At 41.7% G+C, this 20,339-nt stretch overlaps 1 protein-coding gene across 1 annotated transcript; it reads right to left on the bottom strand.

Annotated features, from left to right (window-relative positions):
- Positions 1–2,736: 2,736 nt before the first annotated feature.
- LOC132498852 (TAF5-like RNA polymerase II p300/CBP-associated factor-associated factor 65 kDa subunit 5L) lies at positions 2,737–4,845 on the bottom strand. The gene is given in 2 exon segments (XM_060113031.1): positions 2,737–3,950; positions 3,952–4,845. Coding segments are annotated over 2 exon segments (1,770 nt in total). The 5' UTR covers positions 4,714–4,845; the 3' UTR covers positions 2,737–2,942.
- Between the last annotated feature and the right edge of the window lie 15,494 nt (positions 4,846–20,339).

Below are 20,339 nucleotides of genomic sequence, written 5' to 3'. Positions count from 1 at the left end.
TATGAAACAGGTACTATTAAGAGAATCTAACATGTTAAAATTTCATAGAGTTCAGGCAATTTCACCATGTTGAAAAGCACTCAGTGACCCCACTGGGGATGCTGGGGCAGCTCAGATACTATGATTTAAGCAACTTCTCCTGCTCTCCCCTCTCTTGTGCTTCTAAGGTAGGCCCTGCTCTCAACCTGTTCTTAGCCTGTGTAAATTCAGATCACTATCTCACATGCTCCATGTCTTCTTTCTACCTGTTGTCCACAGGTTCTGACCTTCTTCCACCCCTCAGTTTTCTGTCACCGACCTCTTTTTTCTCCTTTTTGATAATTTTCTATTTCCATCCTATGGTACCACCTCTACACATCTCTGCCTAGCTAATTATGTCCAGTTCCTCTCCCTTTCCCTTGTTCTATACTCCATCATCTCTTGGTCTATTCCCCAACCTCTAATTCCTCTGTAGGACTCCAATTAGCTTAATTGAATCTAGGTCACTTATGCTTTAGAATACCATCTTCATAGTACACACATTCATTTTCAAAGCAAAACAAAGATTTTTGCCACTTCCAAAAATAACTAAGACTGTTCCTCACACACATTTAAAATTCAACCTAGACAACTCTAACCTTCTTGCATAATCATCTTTTTATGCAGATGAGTTTTTTTTATACTACTCGTACTCCTATTTGTGACTAGTAAGGTCAGTTTGGTTTCTTATAGCTTATGCTTTCATGCCACCTGAATTGTGGACATAAGTTAGAGGAAGTGTCTGACTTCTAAAAATAACATAGCTTTTGGATGAATAATAATAGCTAACCCTTAAATAATGCCTACTATGCACAACATCACTGTAAGTGCTTTTTTTTTTTTTGTGGTACGCAGGCCTCTCACTGTTATGGCCTCTCCCGTTGCGGAGCACAGGCTCCAGACGTGCAGGCTCAGCGGCCATGGCTCACGGGCCCAGCCGCTCTGCGGCATGTGGGATCTTCCCGGACCGGGGCACAAACCCGTGTCCCCTGCATCGGCAGGCGGACTCTCAACCACTGTGCCACCAGGGAAGCCCCTGTAAGTGCTTTTTATATATATGTTCGTTCAATTCACACAACCACCCTAGGAAGTAGGCACTATTATTATCCCTACTTTACAGCTGAAACAATTGAAAAATTAATCAGAGTAAATTACATTTAGGAAAAACTTCAAAATTGATGACAGTGGAGAATGGTAGTAGTATCTTAACCTGAAATTGTGTCTCTCTGTGTGTGTACGTGTGTGTATAAATGTGAGCAAAACTGTATTTCTATATCCATGGCTGTGACATACTTGTTCTCTTGGGAAATGGTGTAACAACTTTTCTTATTTCACAAACAGGAGATAAGAGAGATGGGTAATCTAACAGAGTAATTAGTTTAAAATCAATTTATTTAAAAATCAGGCTTTTAAATACCTTCTTCCACTGATGTTATCTATGACTACATTTTACATTTGGGATTTCACTCTGACAAAATAATGAAAACACTTACTAAACAGCCTGGCCTTCTCTTGCTATGAGATCTTTGGCATGACCTCTGTGAAGACCTGGGTTCCAGATTTAAGTATCTCGAGGACGGCTAAGTTAGTTTGGTCCTTATTTCCCTTTCTAGCTGTATTATATTGTGTTCTGTGATTTTTTTTTTCCTCCCTAGAGGGTTGATTTTTTTTCCCCGTGATTGATGGAAAGGAAGATGAGCAAACACTTCAGTTCTAAGAATTTTCTTCATTCAACATAAATCAGGAGTTATTCATGTCAACAAATTTAGGAGATTATTATTTTTTTTGAAACTAAATACATTTTAATAGAAAACAAAATACAAAATAACTCTTCAGAAAACAGAAATATTTAATCCTTTTTCCACAAATTAGAAGTTGCTTTATCCTCAGAGCGTAGTTTTCGACGTGTGTGTTCGTACTTAAGATTTGTTTCACAGACTGTTCATTAAACTGCTATTGCAAAGCAGGAGGTGGGAGGCACGATCTCAGGGGGAAAAGACGCTGGAAAAGCCACACCTCGGAATCATTTGGAAATTCAACATTTTCTAATTCTATCTTTTGACTTCTCACTTCCAATTATTTTCATTTCTTTACTACAATCTGTCCTTTCAGGGGAGAGAATTGTTAATAGAAGTGCAGCCACGAAAAGAATCTATCCCACCATCACTGCAAGAGCCCAAGACTTTCTCAATCAAATCCACCCACCTACTTCTAGAAACAGGTCAGCTGGAGTGATCAATCTGTCCCCCAGAAATCTTCCCTTTCTCCCAATACACTGTGCGACCACATTCTCTGAATTCCCTGAACCTCAAAATTCCAAGTATCACAGCCAGTGCCAGGAGTAAAACCTGAAAGATGAGAGCAGAGAAGGCCCCCTCTGCCAGTGCTAGGTTTCCTCTTCTCATTAATAATAATAATTATAATTATAATAACAATAATAAAAAAAATCCTGGTTCTCTGTAATCACGAAAAAGGAAAGACATTTGCCAGGATGACCCCGCCCCCTTTCCTAGTTCCCGCCCCCGAATTCTACCCAGATAGAGTCCCTTCCACCCAGTGACCCTGTAGCACTGCTCCTGGGGAGGGCGCCCAGCAAACCTCCTCTGGCCAAGTGCAGCCCTGGCGAGGTGAGGGCATCTTGGCTCCAGAGACAGGAAGGGGCCAGCAGGAGGACACAGCGGGCTCTCCGTGATTCTTGATCTCACGTTCGTTTCCCGTCACTGCCCTTCCTCCCCCTGTCCTTCCACACTTGGGGGCTCAGCGAAGGGTGGCGGGCTTGGGATGTCCGCGGGACGAGGGGGCGCGAGGGGGGGATGCGTGGGGACGCGGGGAGTCCTTCACAGTCAGTGATTCCATCCGTCTGTCCTAAGACTTGCCGTCTGGAGCCCTTCACACGCCCCAGTCCGTTACATCAAAGATAAAAATCAATGTTCCTGATTTTCTTGTGTGATTCCGGTCACCAGCAGGAGGTTGCAGGCCATGAATTGCACGCTCAGCACGTTGCTCATCTGGCCGGTGTAGACACCCACGAGTTCGCTGGACGAGCCGTCGGCGGGTGCGCTGCAGTGCGCGCTCCTGATGTCCCAGATGCGCACCAAGTTGTCCATGGACGCCGACGCGATCAGGCTGCTGTCCGGGCTGAAGGTGAGGCTGGTGATGTTGTCCGTGTGGCCCCGAAGCTCTTTGTAGAGGGTCCCGGACGCCAAGTCCCACAGCTTCAGCCGCTGGTCCTCGCCCGCTGACGCCAAGTACTTACCGTTGGGGGAAAAGGCCAGAGAGAGCACGGGGCCGCGGTGGCCCGTGAAGAGCCTCACCGAGTTCCCCTGCTGGGTGCTCCACAGCCGGACTGTCTTGTCGGTCGAGCCCGTGGCTAAGTAGTTTGAATTGGGGTGGAACTTGACACAGTCCACGTCTGCCAGGTGCCCGGCGTAGATGCGTAGCGGGTGCGTCCGATCAAACGACCACAGCCTGGCCGTGCGGTCGTGGGACCCACTGGCGAAGTACAGGCTATGCGGGCTGATGTCCAGGTCCCACACGGGGTAGGCGTGGCCCTGGTACAGCACGGTGTTGGTGAAGCTGCCGAGGTCCCAGTACCTGATGGACATGTCCTCAGAGCAGGAGAGCAGCCCTGAGCTGTCCGCAAGGAACCTGGTGCTGTACACTGGCCCGCAGTGTCCCCGCAGGACTTTCATCTCCGTGCCTGCGTTATCGTCCTCGTCATCCTCCTTCTCCAAGATATCACAAGCCAAGTGGATGCGGGACACGTCTACTTGATGCGGTTCGGATTTTAACTTCTTGGAACGCAGACTCCACAGTTTTATACAGGAGTTGTCAAAGCCAGCGGCAAGCAGCTTGCTGTCCGGGGAGACCTCCGCCGTGTTCAGCAGCTGCTCCGTGTTGTAGAAGGCATAGAAGCAGATGGTGGTGAGAGGGCGGGGGGCCGTCCTTGACACGCTTGATGCTCTCCTGCAGGACCTCCAGCGCGGCCTCGTTCTGCAGGATGGGCGCAGGCACGTCGGGAGGCTCCAGGCCGCCGCCCTCACCCCGGGAGGGGCCGCCGCTGGCATAGAGCTGGTAGTCCGTCCTCTTGGCGGGCTGCACGTCCAGGTGGATGTGCCAGGTGAGGACTCTGCACAGCGCGGTGTTATTGTCACTCTGGAGGTAGCGGAGAAGGTAGTTGTAGCTGTCTTCCTGCAGGCGGACCACATACTTGTTGTCCAGGAAGGCCCGCAGCCGGAAGTTAGACGGGATGTCCTGGATGGTCTGGGTGGTCTGCAGCTGCTCGATGACGTCCTTCTGGCTGGCATTCTGCAGAAACATTCCATGGAAGCGGCTGTAAAAACTTTCCACTGTGCTCTTGGGACTGTTCTGGACCAGGTTGAGGTGGAGGTAGACAAAGAGGGGGTACAGGAGAGGCATCACTTCATGGCTATGCTGGGATTCAGAATCGGTGAGGAAATTCCGCAGCCGTCCGAACTGCACTTCATATTGCTGGGGCTCTGCCTGGCAAGGGGCCGCAGACACTATGTTGGCACAACCAGATTCTGATTGGACTGCGAGGCTGGTGGCCATCTCCTCGGCGCTCTGCGACAGCCGCAGGCCTTGCTTCAGTGGGCCGTCTGCGTCCCCGTACTGCCGGCGTTTGAGGTAGCAGGACACGGCCATCTGAATCTGCTCGGTGCGCACCCGTTTCATGACTGAACATCCCAGGCGGCTCCCGCTCCCCCCGCCGCCGCCGGGGTCGCCCCGCGTCCGCCTCCGTCGTCTCCGCGGCAGGCTCGCGCTCCGCGGCCGGCTCAGCCGGGCCCCCGCGCCCAGTGCCCCGCCGCCCCCGCGGCGGCTCTGGGCTGCAGACCCATGACTGATTGACGCGGAGCCGCCGCGGGCTAGGAGATTATTGAGCAAGATCCTTGACCACAAGCCTTTCAATGTATTTTAAAGTAATATTATAAATGTGGGACTCAATACTTGCTTGTCAAATGAATAAATTGAAATTAGAGTCAGCTGGGTTAATGTCACTAGCATGATTTAGCATCAACACCTACGAAGAACTTACAATAGCAGGGCTTTACCTTTTAAAATCACCTTCTTAGGCTTTATTTTGAAGTTATCAAGACAGTTCTATTACAGGCAGCCTTCTGAGAAAAAGGACACCCTAAAGCAAGTGACTTGTAAGACCAAGAAACAAATGAGCACTGTTAGGTTTGCAAAAAAAAGGAGAGAGTGTCATGAGATCACCCTTCATGCTAAAAATAATTGGGGGGAGAAAAACAACTCTGTATCTTACAAAACATGACAACTTTGTTCTTCACTAGACTGCTTTGAATCAGAACAGGAAGCCTGCTGTATTACCATTTATGGCTTGGCAGTTATGTGCAAAGGCATGATGTGAAATAAAACATGGGTATTTTCAGTTAGAATTTTTCTAAAGAAGCCATGATGCAACTGGGGAGTTTCACTAACACTGACTCAGCACCTGGATCCATGTGTTTCCTAGCCTCTGGTCCTATTTAGAGGCAAAACACTCAGCTTTAACATACTTCATGCCACTCCTTTTAGGCTCTGTCCCGTCTACAGCAAAACTGCTCAGGAGCTGAAAACACAAAAGAGGCTTGGTGAGCTCCCAGGAGCTGCAAGCCTCAGACTAGGCTCAGGTACGAAGCAAAGCTAATGGGCTTCCCTCTCTCCACTCCTGAGTTTTCTTAGTAGTAATGACTCCATTCAAAAGTACCTGAACCATTAAATGATAATGGAGAATTATTTAAGGGCCAGGACTAACCACTGGATCACTCTTCCACCTTCCATCATCAGTTTCATTTTTTCATTATATAATATGTATATATGAATAAAAGGGAATGAGGTTTATTCTGCCTTCAATGAACCTGTAGTCTAAAGGGAAAGGCTGACCCCTGTATTATGACTCTACTGCAGCAACATAAATAAAATTCTAGGGGACATTCTACTAGTGCAGAGGAGGGCACATCCCTCAGTGAGGTGTGTGGGGTTCAGAGGAGTGTTTGGTATGGGAAGTATTCTTGGAGATGGATAGGTGTTTCCCTGATGGAACGAGGCTTTAGTGTAGCATGGAGGAAGAACTGCCCATGCAGTTGTGTGCTTCAGAAACTAGATAAGAGATTATGGAGTGTGTGTGAGAAATCACAAACTGTTCCTGTTGCTGCAATGTCAATGTGGGAAGGCGGTATGGAAGTTATGAAGCAGAGACCTGCTCATGCAGAGGTTCCCGGATATTGTGCTAAGGGACCTAGATCTTGTTTTACAGGAGGATGCGGAAGCTTTGAAGGGTTTGAGGCAGGAAATAACATGAGTAGGTTTCATTTTTGGTAAACCACAGTGGTAGCTGTGTATGGAATCAACTTGAGAGGATCAAGTCTAAAAGCAAGACACCAGGTGAAGATCTGGAATCATCTGGAGATCTTAGAAAAAGTCACTGAGTTTCAGTTTTGTTATACTCCTAAGAAAACATTGCAAGGAGGAAGTGTAGGGCAGGGCTCTGGAGTCAGGTGGCCTGGTCTAGCCCACTGCTATGTGACCCCAGGAAAGTTATTCATCTCCAAGTCTCATTTTCTTCATGTGTAAAGTGGGGATAACAATAAAGATCTCTTATCAGTTACTATGAAAATTAAACAAGATAATCAATGCAAATTGCATAACACAGTGTCTAGTATTATATAGTACTCTATAAATGTTAGTCATAATCATCACTTAATAAAAAGAAAAATGAAAAATAGGTAAGGTGGTAAAGAATATCAATGATATATCCAGACAATCCAACCACTTTTGCCAACCTAAAACCATAAATATATATTTTTATTCAAGACAAGGATGCAGGGAAAAACTCCAACAGAATAGAAGAGTAAAGGGAATTCAGATGTTTTCTGCAAAAGACAAAACCCTAGCCTTATTCACATGCATCCCAGTTTTCAGGATGCAAAGTTATATAGTTGGCATGACCTTGTGTTAAGTTAGATACAGAGAAAAAAAATCAAAGAATGGCATCAGTATTTCTGTAGTGCAGTCACTGATGATGAGAAATATTTGATATCATCAGTAACTACAGATTCTATCAACACTGGAAAGGCTTCACTGCCCAGAGATGTTTAACAAAATCTAAGTTCTTTCTGTCTGGCTTCATCAAATTTCACAGTATCTTTCCTTGTCTGTCTGATAATAATGGAGATAAGTATGGCCTTGAAGAGTTCATTTTATTGAATTTATTTTTTATGTATTTAATTTTCTTATTTTTCTGTCTTTTCATGTGTTTAAATTTTCTAATTTTATTTTTCTGAATTTAAAATTGAATTATTTACAAATGTTTCAAAATATAAAATGTATTATTGAGAATTTAAAATAACATCAAAGGAAAATAATCACCCATATTTCCACAGAGCCTTAACTTAACTCTTTAATGACTGCCTTGGGCACCAGCCTATGAAATGCTTGGACTCAGAAGCCTTTTCTTGCTGTGGCTTCCCCTCTGCCTTCCCTGCTCTCACAGTTTCTTGTCCAAATCTGGTCTGTGCTAGCCTTGAAAATGGAACCTGGACAAGTACAGACTCCTTGGTTGAGCCAGTCCTTTAGTTGTGCTAAAGATGACTAAAATTATAGGCCAAGTTTTACCAGGAAACACTTCATTATTATTATAAAGATAATAGTTCTCTGTAATTCTGCAGTTCCTCTGCAGTGCTTTTTGTTTGTTTGTTTTTGTTTTGTTTTGTTTTCCGGTACGTGGGCCTCTCACTGTTGTGGCCTCTCCCGTTACAGAGCACAGGCTCCAGACGCGCAGGCCCAGCGGCCATGGCTCATGGGCCCAGCCGCTCCGTGGCATGTGGGATCCTCCTGGACCGGGGCACAAACCCGTGTCCCCTGCATCGGCAGGTGGACTCTCAACCACTGCGCCACCAGGGAAACCCTGCAGTCTATTTTTAATGCAAGCAATTAACACAAAGAAAATAGTTGCAAGGAAAAATACTCATTTTTTACAGACTTATAGACTGAGACTATCTAAATCCATGAAAGAAAGTAAAAAATAGCCAGAAAACCAGGTCAGAATACATTTTTTTGCTGGAAATTTTCAGATGTTAGGACAAACCAAGCAGGAAATATTACTTTAAAAACTGAAGTATTAAAACAAAATTATAAAGCTCATAGATGATAACATAGAAGAAAGTCAGGGTGAAGTTGGTTTGGCTGTGATTTTTTAGATACAACACTGGAAGCGCACAATCTATTTTAAAAAATGGTAAGTTGGGCTTCATTAAAATGAAAAGCTACTGCTTTGCAAAAGGCACTGTTTGGAGAATGAGAAGAAAGCCCACAGACAGGGAGAACAGTTTTGCAAAAGACAAAAGTCTGATAATAATAATTATTACGTCTGGTAATAAACTTTTATGTAAAGTATACAAAGAACTCTTAAAATACAACAATAAGAAAATAGACAACCCAAGTAAAAATGGGCCAAAAACCAGAACCTCACCAAAGAAGAAATACAGATGGCAAATAGAATATGAAAAGATGATCAATACCATATGTCATTAAGGAATTGCAAAGTAAAACAGCAATGAGATGCTACTACACACCTATTAGAATGTCCAAAATCCAAAACGCTGACAACACCAAATGCTGGTGAAGATGTGGCACAAAAGGAACTCTCACTCACTGCTGGTAGGCATGCAAAATGGTACAGCCACCCTGGAAAACAGTTTGGCAGTTTCTTACACAACTGAACCACTCTTATCATACAGTCATGCTCCTTGGTATTTACCCAAATGAACTGAAAACCTACATCCACACAAAAACCTGCCTAAGGATGTTTATAGCAACTTCTTTCACAATTGCCCAAACTCAAACAATCCAGTTGTCCTTCAACAGGTGAATATATATATAAACTGCTACAGCCATACAATGGAATATTATTCAGTGCTAAAAAGAAATGAACTATCAGGTCACAAAAAGATATAAAGGAAACTTAACTGCATATTGCTAAGTGAAAGAAGCCAATCTGAAAAGGTTCCATACTGTATAATTCCAACTACATGACATTCCGGAAAAGGCAAAACATTGGAGACAGTAAAAAGTTCAGTGGCTGCCAGAGGATAAGGGGAGGGAGGGGTGAATAGGTAGACCACAGAGGATACTCAGGGCAGTGAAACTCTAGGATGCTGTAATTGTGGATAAACGCCGTTATACATTCATCAAAACCCACTGAATGTACAACACTAAGAGTGAAACCTAATGGAAACTATGGGCTTTAGTTAATAATAATGTACAGGCATACCTCAGAGATTTTGTGGGTTCAGTTCCAGACCACCACAATAAAGCAAATATTGCAATAAAGTGAGTCTCACAATGTTTTTGGTTTTCCAGTGCATCTAAAGTTATATTTATATTGTACTGTAATGTATTGTGTACAATAGCATTATGTGTAAAAAACAAAACAAAACAAAACCAATGTACATACCTTGGTTAAAAATATTTTATTGCAGAAAGATACTAACCATCATCTGAGCCTTTAGCAGTCATAATCTTTTTGCTGATAGAGGGTTTTGCCTTGATGTTGATGGCTGCTGACTGATCAGGGTGGTGGGTGGTGAAGGCTGCATGGCCATGGCAGTTTCTTAAAATAAGACAGCAATGAAGTCTGCCACATTGATTGACTCTTCCTTTCACAAGCAATTTCTCTGTAGCATGCAGTGTTATTTGATAGCATTTTAACCACAGTAGAACTTCTTCCAAATTTGGAGTCAAGCCTCCCAAACCCTGCCTCTACTTTATTAACTTAGCTTATGTAATATTATCAGTACTTTGTTGTTATTTAAACGATCTTCACAGTGTCTTCACCAGGAGTAGATTCCATCTCAAGAAACCATTTTCTTCATCCATAAAAGGCAACTCCTCATCCATTAAACTTTTATCACGAGATTGTAGCAATTCAGTCACATCTTCAGGCACCACTTCTAATTCTAGTTCTCCTGCTATTTCCACCACATCTGCAGCGACTTCCTCCACTGAAGTCATGAATCCTTCAAAGTCATCCATGAAGGTTGGAATCAACTTCTTCCAAACTCCTGTGAATGTTGATATTTTGACCTCTTCCCATGAATCACAAATATTCCTCATGACACCTAGAATGGTAAATCCTTTCCAGAAGCATCTGTCAGATCCTTCAGAGGAATCATTATCTATGGCAGCTTTAGCTTTATGAAATGTACTTCTTAAAGAATAAGATTTGAAAGACAAAATTATTCCTCGATCCATTAGCTTTAGAACAGATGTTGCATTAGCAGGCATGAAAACAGCATGAATCTCATTTTACACCCCCATCAGAGCTCTTGTGTAACCAGGTGCATTGTCAGTGAGCAGTACTATTTTGAAAGGAATCTTTTTTTCTGAGCAGTGGGCTTAAAATATTCAGTAATCCTTGTTGTAAATAGATGTGCTGTCATCTAGGCTTTGATGTTCCCTTTATAGAGCACAGGCACATAGATTAAGCATAATTCTGAAGTGTCCTAGGATTTTCAGAATGGTAAATGAGCACTGGCTTCAACTTAAAGTCACCAGCTGCTTTAGCCCCTAACAAGAGAGTCAGCTTGTCCTTTGAAGATTTGAAGTCAGGTATTGACTTCTCTCTAGCTATGAAAGTCCTAGATGGCATCTTCTTCCAATAGAACGTTGTTTCATTTACATTGAAAATCTGTTGTTTAGTGAAACCACCTTCATTAATTATCTGAGTTAGATCTTCTGGGTAACTTGCTGCAGCTTCTACATCAGCACTTGCTCTTTCGTCTTGCACGTTTGTGTTATGGAGATGGTTTCTTTTCTTAAGCTTTGTGAATCAAACTCTGCTGGCTTCCAACTTTTCTTCTGTAGCTTCCTCACCTCTCTCCAGTTTGATAGAATTGAAGAGAGTGAGGACCATGCTCTGAATGAGGCTTTGGCTTAAGGGAATGTTGTGGCTGGTTTGATCTTCTATCCAGACCACGAAAACTTTCTCCATATCAACAATAAGGCTGTTTCTCTTTCTTATCATTCATGTGTTCACTGGAGTAGCACCTTTAATCTCCTTTAAGAACTTTTCTTTTGCATTTATAACTTAGCTAACTGTTTGGGGCAATAGACCTAGTTTTTGGCCTATCTTGGCTTTAGTCATGCCTTCCTCACTTAGCTTAATCATTTCTAGCTTTTGATTTAAAGTGAGAGACATGTGATTCTTCCTTTCACTTTAATATTTAGAGGTCATTGTAGGGTTATTAATTGGCCTAATTTCAATATTGTTGTGTCTCAGGGAATAGGGAGGCCTGAGGAGAGGGAAAGGGACAGAAAATCATTGGTCAGTGGAGCAGTCAGAACACACACATTTAACGGTTAAGTTCACTGTCTTATATGGATGCAATTCATGGTCTCCTGAACAGTTACAATAGTAACATCAAAGATCACTGGTCACAGATTATAACAAACATAATAATAATTAAAAAGTTGGAAAAATTGTGAGAATTACCAAAATGTGACACAGAGCCACAAAGTGAGCAAATGCTGTTGGGAAAAATGGAATCAACAGACTCGCTTAATACAGGGTTGCCACAAACCTTCAACTTATAAGAAAACACAGTATCTGTGAAGCACAATAGAGTGAAGTGCAATAAAATGAAGTATGCCTGTATCAATATCGGCTCATCAATTGTAACAAAGGTACCACACTAATACAAGAAAGTTAGAGGGAGGTGAGAAGTAAATGGGAACTCTTATTTTTTGCTGATTTTTTTCTTCAAACCTAAAACTGCTCAAAAATAAAGTCCATTCATGTAAAGAAATCATGTATTTTTCTTACTTTCAACACATATCTAGGGATTGCCCAGATTTCCATGTGACATTTTATGCGCTGGCACAGCCTAAATAAGGATGTTGGGTGTCTAGGCATTTTACAATGGCATCCTTAAGGAGAAGTTTGTGGGAAAAAATTTGAGTAAAATTTGTAGGTATCACCTTAGTCAACAGGTCAGTGATAGCACTAGTTAGACACACATATTTAGTGATTTCATACAGATAGAGAGACAAATAATTCCATGCTTTAGTTCACCAAGATCCTGGAGTTTGTGATAGGTAAGTCAGAACCACCAAGTCTGTTTGTTCTATCATCTCTGTCTCTGGTTAAAAGATACATTTGTATACCCATATATACTCTACTTCCCCTCACCAAGTTAGGGGGAGCCAGGCAGGATAGAAGAGAATGTTAGGCATAAGACTGAACTAATGCTGAGCAAGGAAAGGGACATGTAAAGTTTAGGACTAGAGAAAACCATAAATTGTTTTTTTGTTCATTATCATGTCTTTTAGCTCTAAAACAAAAATTCATGTACAAGAAGTTATAATGTTGTCATATGGACCATAATGGAGATATTTACAAATCCTGTAATGATTCAGGGCATGAACTTTGAAATTAGACCCTGCTTCTAATCTCCACTCTGCCACTGTCTACTGATCTCAGGCAAATTGCTTAACATCCTTTAAGCCTCAGGTTCTTCGCCTGGAGAAAGTCTCTAGCAATATTTACCTAAGAGGATCATTGTGAGAAGCAAATGTGATATTTCTTTTTTACCCCCAGCTTTACTGAGATTTAACTGACAAATAAAATTTTAATATACTTAAAGTGTACAATGTGATGATTTAATATACATAAACATTGTGAAAGGATTCCCACTATCAAGTTAATTAACACATTCCTCACCACATATTTAACTCTTTTTTTTAATGAGAATACTTCAATTCTACTCTCTTAGCAAATTTCAATTGTACAATACAGTATTATAAACTATAGTCACCATGTTATACATTTTATTCTAAGACTTTATTCCTCTTATAACTGAAAGTTTGTACCCTTTGACCAGTCTCTCCCTGTGTCCCAAACCCCTCAGCCCCTGGCAACGATCATTCTCCTCTCTGTTTCTATAAGTTTGACCTTCTTTTGTTCCACATAAATATGATACCATAGGAGTACTTGTCTTTCTGTGTTTGGTCTATTTCACTTGCAAAATGGTGTCTGGGTTCTTTCATGTTGACCCAAATGGCAGGATTTCCTACTTTATAAGGCCGAATCATATTCCTTAATGTACATATACCACATTTTCTTTTTCCTTTCATCAGTCAACTGACACATAGGTTGTTTCCCATATCTTGGCTACTGTGAATAATGCTGCAACGAACATGAGAGTGAAGATATGTCTTTGAGACAGTGGTTTTATTTCCTTCAGATGTGTACCCAGGAGTGGGATTGCTGAATCATATGCTAGTCCTATTTTTAACTTCTTGAGGAAACTGCATACTGTTTTCCATAGTGACTGTAGCAATTTATATTCCCACTAACAGTATACAAGGATCCCATTCTCTACAACTTTTCCAACAGTTGTCATCTTTTTTTTTAAAACTAGACTCTCTCTTTTTTTTAATTTTTTTTAAATTTTTTTAACATATTTATTGGAGTATAATTGCTTTACAATGGTGTGTTAGTTTCTGCTTTATAACAACTCTTTGATAATAGCCATCCTAACAGGTGTCAGATGATATCTTATAATTTTGATTTTCATTCTTCTAATGATTAGTGATGTTGAGTATCTTTTCATGTGCCTGTTGGCTATCTGTATGTTTTCTTTGGAAAATGCCTATTCAGGTCCTCTGTCTGCTTTTTAATTGGGTTGCTTGTTTTTTTTTTTTGTTTGATATTGAGTTGTATGAGTTCTTTATATATTTTTGATATTAACCCCTTATCAGACATATTGTTTGCAAATATCTTCTCCCGTTCAGTAAGTTGCCTTTTCATTTTGTTGATGGTTTCCTTCTCCATGCAAAAGATTTTAGGATCTATTAGGTCCCATGTGTTTATTTTTGCTTTTGTTTCTTGCCTGAGAAGACAGATCCAAAACAATATTCCTAAGACCAATGTCAAAGAGCATACTACCTAGGTTTGCTTTTAGGAGTTTTACAGTTTCAGGTCTCACTCCTAAATCTTTAGTCCAGTTTTGAGCTTGTTTTTAAAATGGTGTGAGAAAATGTTCAACTTTCATTCCTTTACAAGTAGCAGTCCAGTTTTCCCAGCACTACTATTGAAGAGCCTGTCTTTTACCCATTGCATATTCTTGCCTTTTTTGTTATAGGTTAATTATCATATATGTGTTGATTTATTTCTGGGCTCTCTATTCTGTTCCATTGATCCGTTGATCTATGTGTTTGATATTGTACCTGTACCATACTGGGTATTTTTGTTTGTTTGTTTGTTTGTTTGCAGTACGCGGGCCTCTCACTGCTGCGGCCTCTCCCGTTGCGGAGCACAGGCTCCAGACGCGCAGGCTCAGCGGCCATGGCTCACGGGCCCAGCCGCTCCACGACATGTGGGATCTTCCTGGACCGGGGCACCAACCTGTGTCCCCTGCATCGGCAGGCGGACTCTCAACCACTGCATTGCCAGGGAAGCCCCAAACTTTACCATTTAAAAAAGTTTTAAATGTACAAATCATTGTTAAATATTTTCACATTGTTGTGCAATCATCACTACTACCCACCTCCGGAATTTTTATGTCCTCTCTAACTGAAATTCTGTATATATTAAATAACAATTTCCTATTTCCCCCAACCCCTGGTAATTACTACTGCACTTTCTCTCTCTATGAATTTGCTTATTCTAGGTATTTCATATAAATGGAATCATACATTATTTGTCCTTTTGTCTGGCTTATTTTATACAGCATAATGTTTTCAATACACCTGTCAACAGGTAGGCATAGAGATTGGATTAAGTTTGTTTATGATCTGAATATGAAGCATGTGTTTTATATATAGAATCAGAAGAGTTATGACATTTCCACTTATTTTCTAAAAATAAAAATATGCTTAAGCAATATATTATATTATATATTTATATATTATAGTTATATATATATATTATATATATTATATAATTTATATTATAAATATCATTCTTGTCAGATCCTTGACTATTATCTTAGTCTATGGTCAAAGGTTTACCTTCAATAAATGCTTGAGAGCCTTATGCCTTTATTGCTAACTTCTTTTCAACTCTTAAAGAATATGTATTTCTGGGACTTCCGGGTAAGATGGCAGAAGAGTAAGACACGGAGATCACCTTCCTCCCCACAGATACACCAGAAATACAGCTACACGTGGAACAACTCCTACAGAACACCTACTGAACGCTGGCAGAAGACCCCAGACCTCCCAAAAGGCAAGAAACTCCCCACATACCTGGGTAGGGCAAAGCAGAGAGATTCCCGCACAGAGGAGCGGTGCCGAGCGGCACTCACCAGCCCGAGAGGCTTGTCTGCTCCCCCGCCGGGACGGGCGGCGCTGGAGCTGAGGCTCGGGCTTCGGTCAGAGCGCAGGGAGAGGACTGGGGCTGGCGGCGAGAACTCATGAAGGGGGCTAATGTGCCACAGCTAGCCGGGAGGGAGTCCGGGAAAACTCTGGAGCTGCCGAAGAGGCAGGACACTTTTTCTTCCCTCTTGGTTTCCTTGTGCGCAAGGAGAGGGGATTAAGAGCGCCACGTAGAGGAGCTCCAGAGACGGGCGCGAGTCGCGGCTGAAAGCGCGGAGCCCAGAGACGGGCGTGGGACGCTGGGGCTGCTGCTGCCGCCGCCAAGAAGCCTGTGTGCGAGCACAGGTCACTGTCCACACCGCCCTTCCGGGAGCCTATGCAGCCTGCCACTGCCGGGGTCCCGGGATCCAGGGGCGGCTTCCCTGGGAGAACGCACGGCGCGCCTCGGGCTGGTGCAACGTCACGCCGACCTCTGCCGCTGCAGGCTCGCCCCGCACTCCGTACCCTTCCCTCCCGCCCGGCCTGAGTGAGCCAGAGTCCCCGAAGAGGCTGCTCCTTTAACCCTGTCCTGTCTGAGCGAAGAACAGACGCCCTCCGGCGACCTACACGCAGAGGCGGGGCCAAATCCAAAGCTGAGACCCAGGAGCTGTGAGAACAAAGAAGAGAAAGGGAAACCTCTCCCAGCAGCCTCAGAAGCAGCGGATTAAAGCTCCACAATCAACTCCATGTACCCTGCATCTGTGGAATACATGAATAGACAACAAATCATCCCAAATTGAGTAGCCAGGAGTCAGTGCTGTGCCTCTGAGGTGGGAGAGCGAACTTCAGGACACTGGTCCACAAGAGACCTCCCAGCTCCACATAATATCAAACGGCGAAAATCTTCCAGAGATCTCCATCTCAACACCAGCACCCAGCTTCACTCAACGACCAGCAAGCTACAGTGCTGGACACCCTATGCCAAACAACTAGCAAGACAGGAACACAACGCCACCCATTAGCAGAGAGGCTGCCTCAAATCATAAAAAGTCCGCAAACACCCCAAAACACACCACCAGACGTGGACCTGCCCACCAGAAAGACAAGATCCAGCCTCATCCACCAGAACACAGGCACTAGTCCCCTCCACCAAGAAGTCTACACAACCCACTAAACCAACCTTAGCCACTGGGGACAGACACCAAAAACAACGGGAACTACGAGCCTGCAGCCTGCAAGAAGGAGACCCCAAACACAGTAACATAAGCAAAATGAGAAGACAGAAAAACACACAGCAGGAGAAGGAGCAAGATAAAAACCCACCAGACCTAACAAATGAAGAGTTAATAGGCAGTCTATCTAAAAAAGAATTCAGAATAATGATGGTAAAGATGATCCAAAATCTTGGAAATAGAATAGACAAAATGCAAGAAACAGTTAACAAGGACCTAGAAGAACTAAAGACGAATCAAGCATCAATTAAAAACACAATAAATGAAATAAAAAATACTCTAGATGGGATCAATAGCAGAATAACGGAGGCAGAAGAACGGATAAGTGAGGTGGAAGATAAAATAGTGGAAATAACTGCTGCACAGCAAAATAAAGAAAAAAGAATGAAAAGAACAGAGGACAGTCTCAGAGACCTCTGGGACAACATTAAACACACCAACATTCGAATTATAGGGGTTCCAGAAGAAGAAGAGAAAAAGAAAGGGACTGAGAAAATATTTGAAGAGATTATAGTTGAAAACTTCCCTAATATGGGAAAGGAAATAGTTAATCAAGTCCAGGAGGCACAGAGAGTCCCATACAGAATAAATCCAAGGAGAAATACACCAAGTCACATATTAATCAAACTGTCAAAAATTAAACACAAAGAAATCATATTAAAAGCAGCAAGGCAAAAACAACAAATAACACACAAGGGAATCCCCATCAGGATAACAGCTGATCTCTCAGCAGAAACTCTACAAGCCAGAAGGGAGTGGCAGGACATAATTAAAGTGATGAAGGAGAAAAACCTGCAACCAAGATTACTCTACCCAGCAAGGATCTCATTCAGATTTGATGGAGAAATTAAAACCTTTACAGACAAGCAAAAGCTGAGAGAATTCAGCACCACCAAACCAGCTTTACAACAAATGCTAAAGGAACTTCTCTAGGCACGAAACACAACAGAAGGAAAAGAACTACAATAACGAACCCAAAACAATTAAGAAAATGGGAATAGGAACATACATATCAATAATTACCTTAAATGTAAATGGACTAAATGCTCCCACCAAAAGACACAGACTGGCTGAATGGATACAAAAACAAGACCCATATATATGCTGTCTACAAGAGACCCACTTCAGACCTAGAGACACATACAGACTGAAAGTAAGGGGTTGGAAAAAGATATTCCATGCAAATGGAAACCAAAAGAAAGCTGGAGTAGCAATTCTCATATCAGACAAAATAGACTTTAAAATAAAGACTACTAGAAGAGACAAAAAAGGACACTACATAATGATCAAGGGATCAATCCAAGAAGAAGATATAACAATTGTAAATATTTATGCACCAAACATAGGAGCACCTCAATACATAAGGGAAATATTAACAGCCATAAAAGGAGAAATCGACAGTAACACAATCATAGTAGGGGACTTTAACACCCCACTTTCACCAATGGACAGGTCATCCAAAATGAAAATAAATAAGGAAACAGAAGCTTTAAATGAAACATTAAACAAGATGGACTTAATTGATATTTATAGGACATTCCATCCAAAAACAACAGAATACACATTTTTCTCAAGTGCTCATGGAACGTTCTCCAGGATAGATCATATCTTGGGTCACAAATCAAGCCTTGGTAAATTTAAGAAAATTGAAATTGTATCAAGTATCTTTTCCGACCACAATGCTATGAGACTAGATATCAATTACAGGAAAAGAGCTGTAAAACATACAAACACATGGAGGCTAAACAATACACTACTTAATAACGAAGTGATCACTGAAGAAATCAAAGAGGAAATTAAAAAATACCTAGAAACAAATGACAATGGAGACACGACGACCCAAAACCTATGGGATGCAGCAAAAGCAGTTCTAAGAGGGAAGTTTATGGCAATACAATCCCACCTTAAGAAACAGGAAATATCTCGAATAAACAACCTAACCTTGCACCTAAAGCAATTAGAGAAAGAAGAACAAAAACATCCCAAAGTTAGCAGAAGGAAAGAAATCATAAAAATCAGATCAGAAATAAATGAAAAAGAAATGAAGGAAACGATAGCAAAGATCAATAAAACTAAAAGCTGATTCTTTGAGAAGATAAACAAAATTGATAAACCATTAGCCAGACTCATCAAGAAAAAAAGGGAGAAGACTCAAATCAATAGAATTAGAAATGAAAAAGGAGAAGTAACAACTGACACTGCAGAAATACAAAAGATCATGAGAGATTAGTATAAGCAACTCTATGCCAATAAAGTGGACAACCTGGAAGAAATGGACAAATTCTTAGAAATGCACAACCTGCCAAGACTGAATCAGGAAGAAATAGAAAATATGAACAGACCAATCACAAGCACTGAAATTGAAACTGTGATTAAAAATCTTCCAACAAACAAAAGCCCAGGACCAGATGGCTTCACAGGCGAATTCTATCAAGCATTTAGAGAAGAGCTAACACCTATCCTTCTCAAACTCTTCCAAAATATAGCAGAGGGAGGAACACTCCCAAACTCATTCTACGAGGCCACCATCACCTTGATACCAAAGCCAGACAAGGATGTCACAAAGAAAGAAAACTACAGGCCAATATCACTGATGAACATAGATGCAAAAATTCTCAACAAAATACTAGCAAACAGAATCCAACAGCACATTAAAAGGATCATACACCATGATCAAGTGGGGTTTATTCCAGGAATGCAAGGATTCTTCAATATACGCAAATCAATCAATGTGATACACCATATTAACAAACTGAAGGAGAAAAACCATATGATCATCTCAATAGATGCAGAGAAAGCTTTCGACAAAATTCAACACCCATTTATGATAAAAACCCTGCAGAAAGTAGGCATAGAGGGAACTTTCCTCAACATAATAAAGGCCATATATGACAAACCCACAGCCAGCATCGTCCTCAATGGTGAAAAACTGAAACCATTTCCACTAAGATCAGGAACAAGACAAGGTTGCCCACTCTCACCACTCTTATTCAACCTAGTTTTGGAAGTTTTAGCCACAGCAATCAGAGAAGAAAAGGAAATAAAAGGAATCCAAATTGGAAAAGAAGAAGTAAAGCTGTCACTGTTTGCAGATGACATGATACTATACATAGAGAATCCTAAAGATGCTACCAGAAAACTACTAGAGCTTATCAATGAATTTGGTAAAGTTGCAGGATACAAAATTAATGCACAGAAATCTCTGGCATTCCTATATACTAATGATGAAAAATCTGAAAGTGAAATCAAGGAAACACTCCCATTTACCATTGCAACAAAAAGAATAAAATATCTAGGAATAAACCTACCTAAGGAGACAAAAGACCTGTATGCAGAAAATTATAAGACACTGATGAAAGAAATTAAAGATGATACAAATAGATGGAGAGATGTACCATGTTCTTGGATTGGAAGAATCAACATTGTGAAAATGACTCTACTACCCAAAGCAATCTACAGATTCAATGCAATACCTATCAAACTACCAATGGCATTTTTCACAGAACTAGAACAAAAAATTTCACAATTTGTATGGAAACACAAAAGACCCCGAATAGCCAAAGCAATCTTGAGAACAGAAAATTGAGCTGGAGGAATCAGGCTCCCTGACTTCAGACTATACTACAAAGCTACAGTAATCAAGACAGTATGGTACTGGCACAAAAACAGAAAGATAGATCAATGGAACAGGATAGAAAGCCCAGAGATAAACCCACGGACATATGGTCACCTTATCTTTGATAAAGGAGGCAGGAATGTACAGTGGAGAAA

This window comes from Mesoplodon densirostris, chromosome 11 (genome assembly GCF_025265405.1).
Source record: "Mesoplodon densirostris isolate mMesDen1 chromosome 11, mMesDen1 primary haplotype, whole genome shotgun sequence".
In the NCBI taxonomy this organism is placed as follows: domain Eukaryota; kingdom Metazoa; phylum Chordata; class Mammalia; order Artiodactyla; family Ziphiidae; genus Mesoplodon; species Mesoplodon densirostris.
The sequence above is the reverse complement of the archived record's forward strand: the minus strand, read 5'-3'. Positions and strand labels throughout refer to the sequence as shown.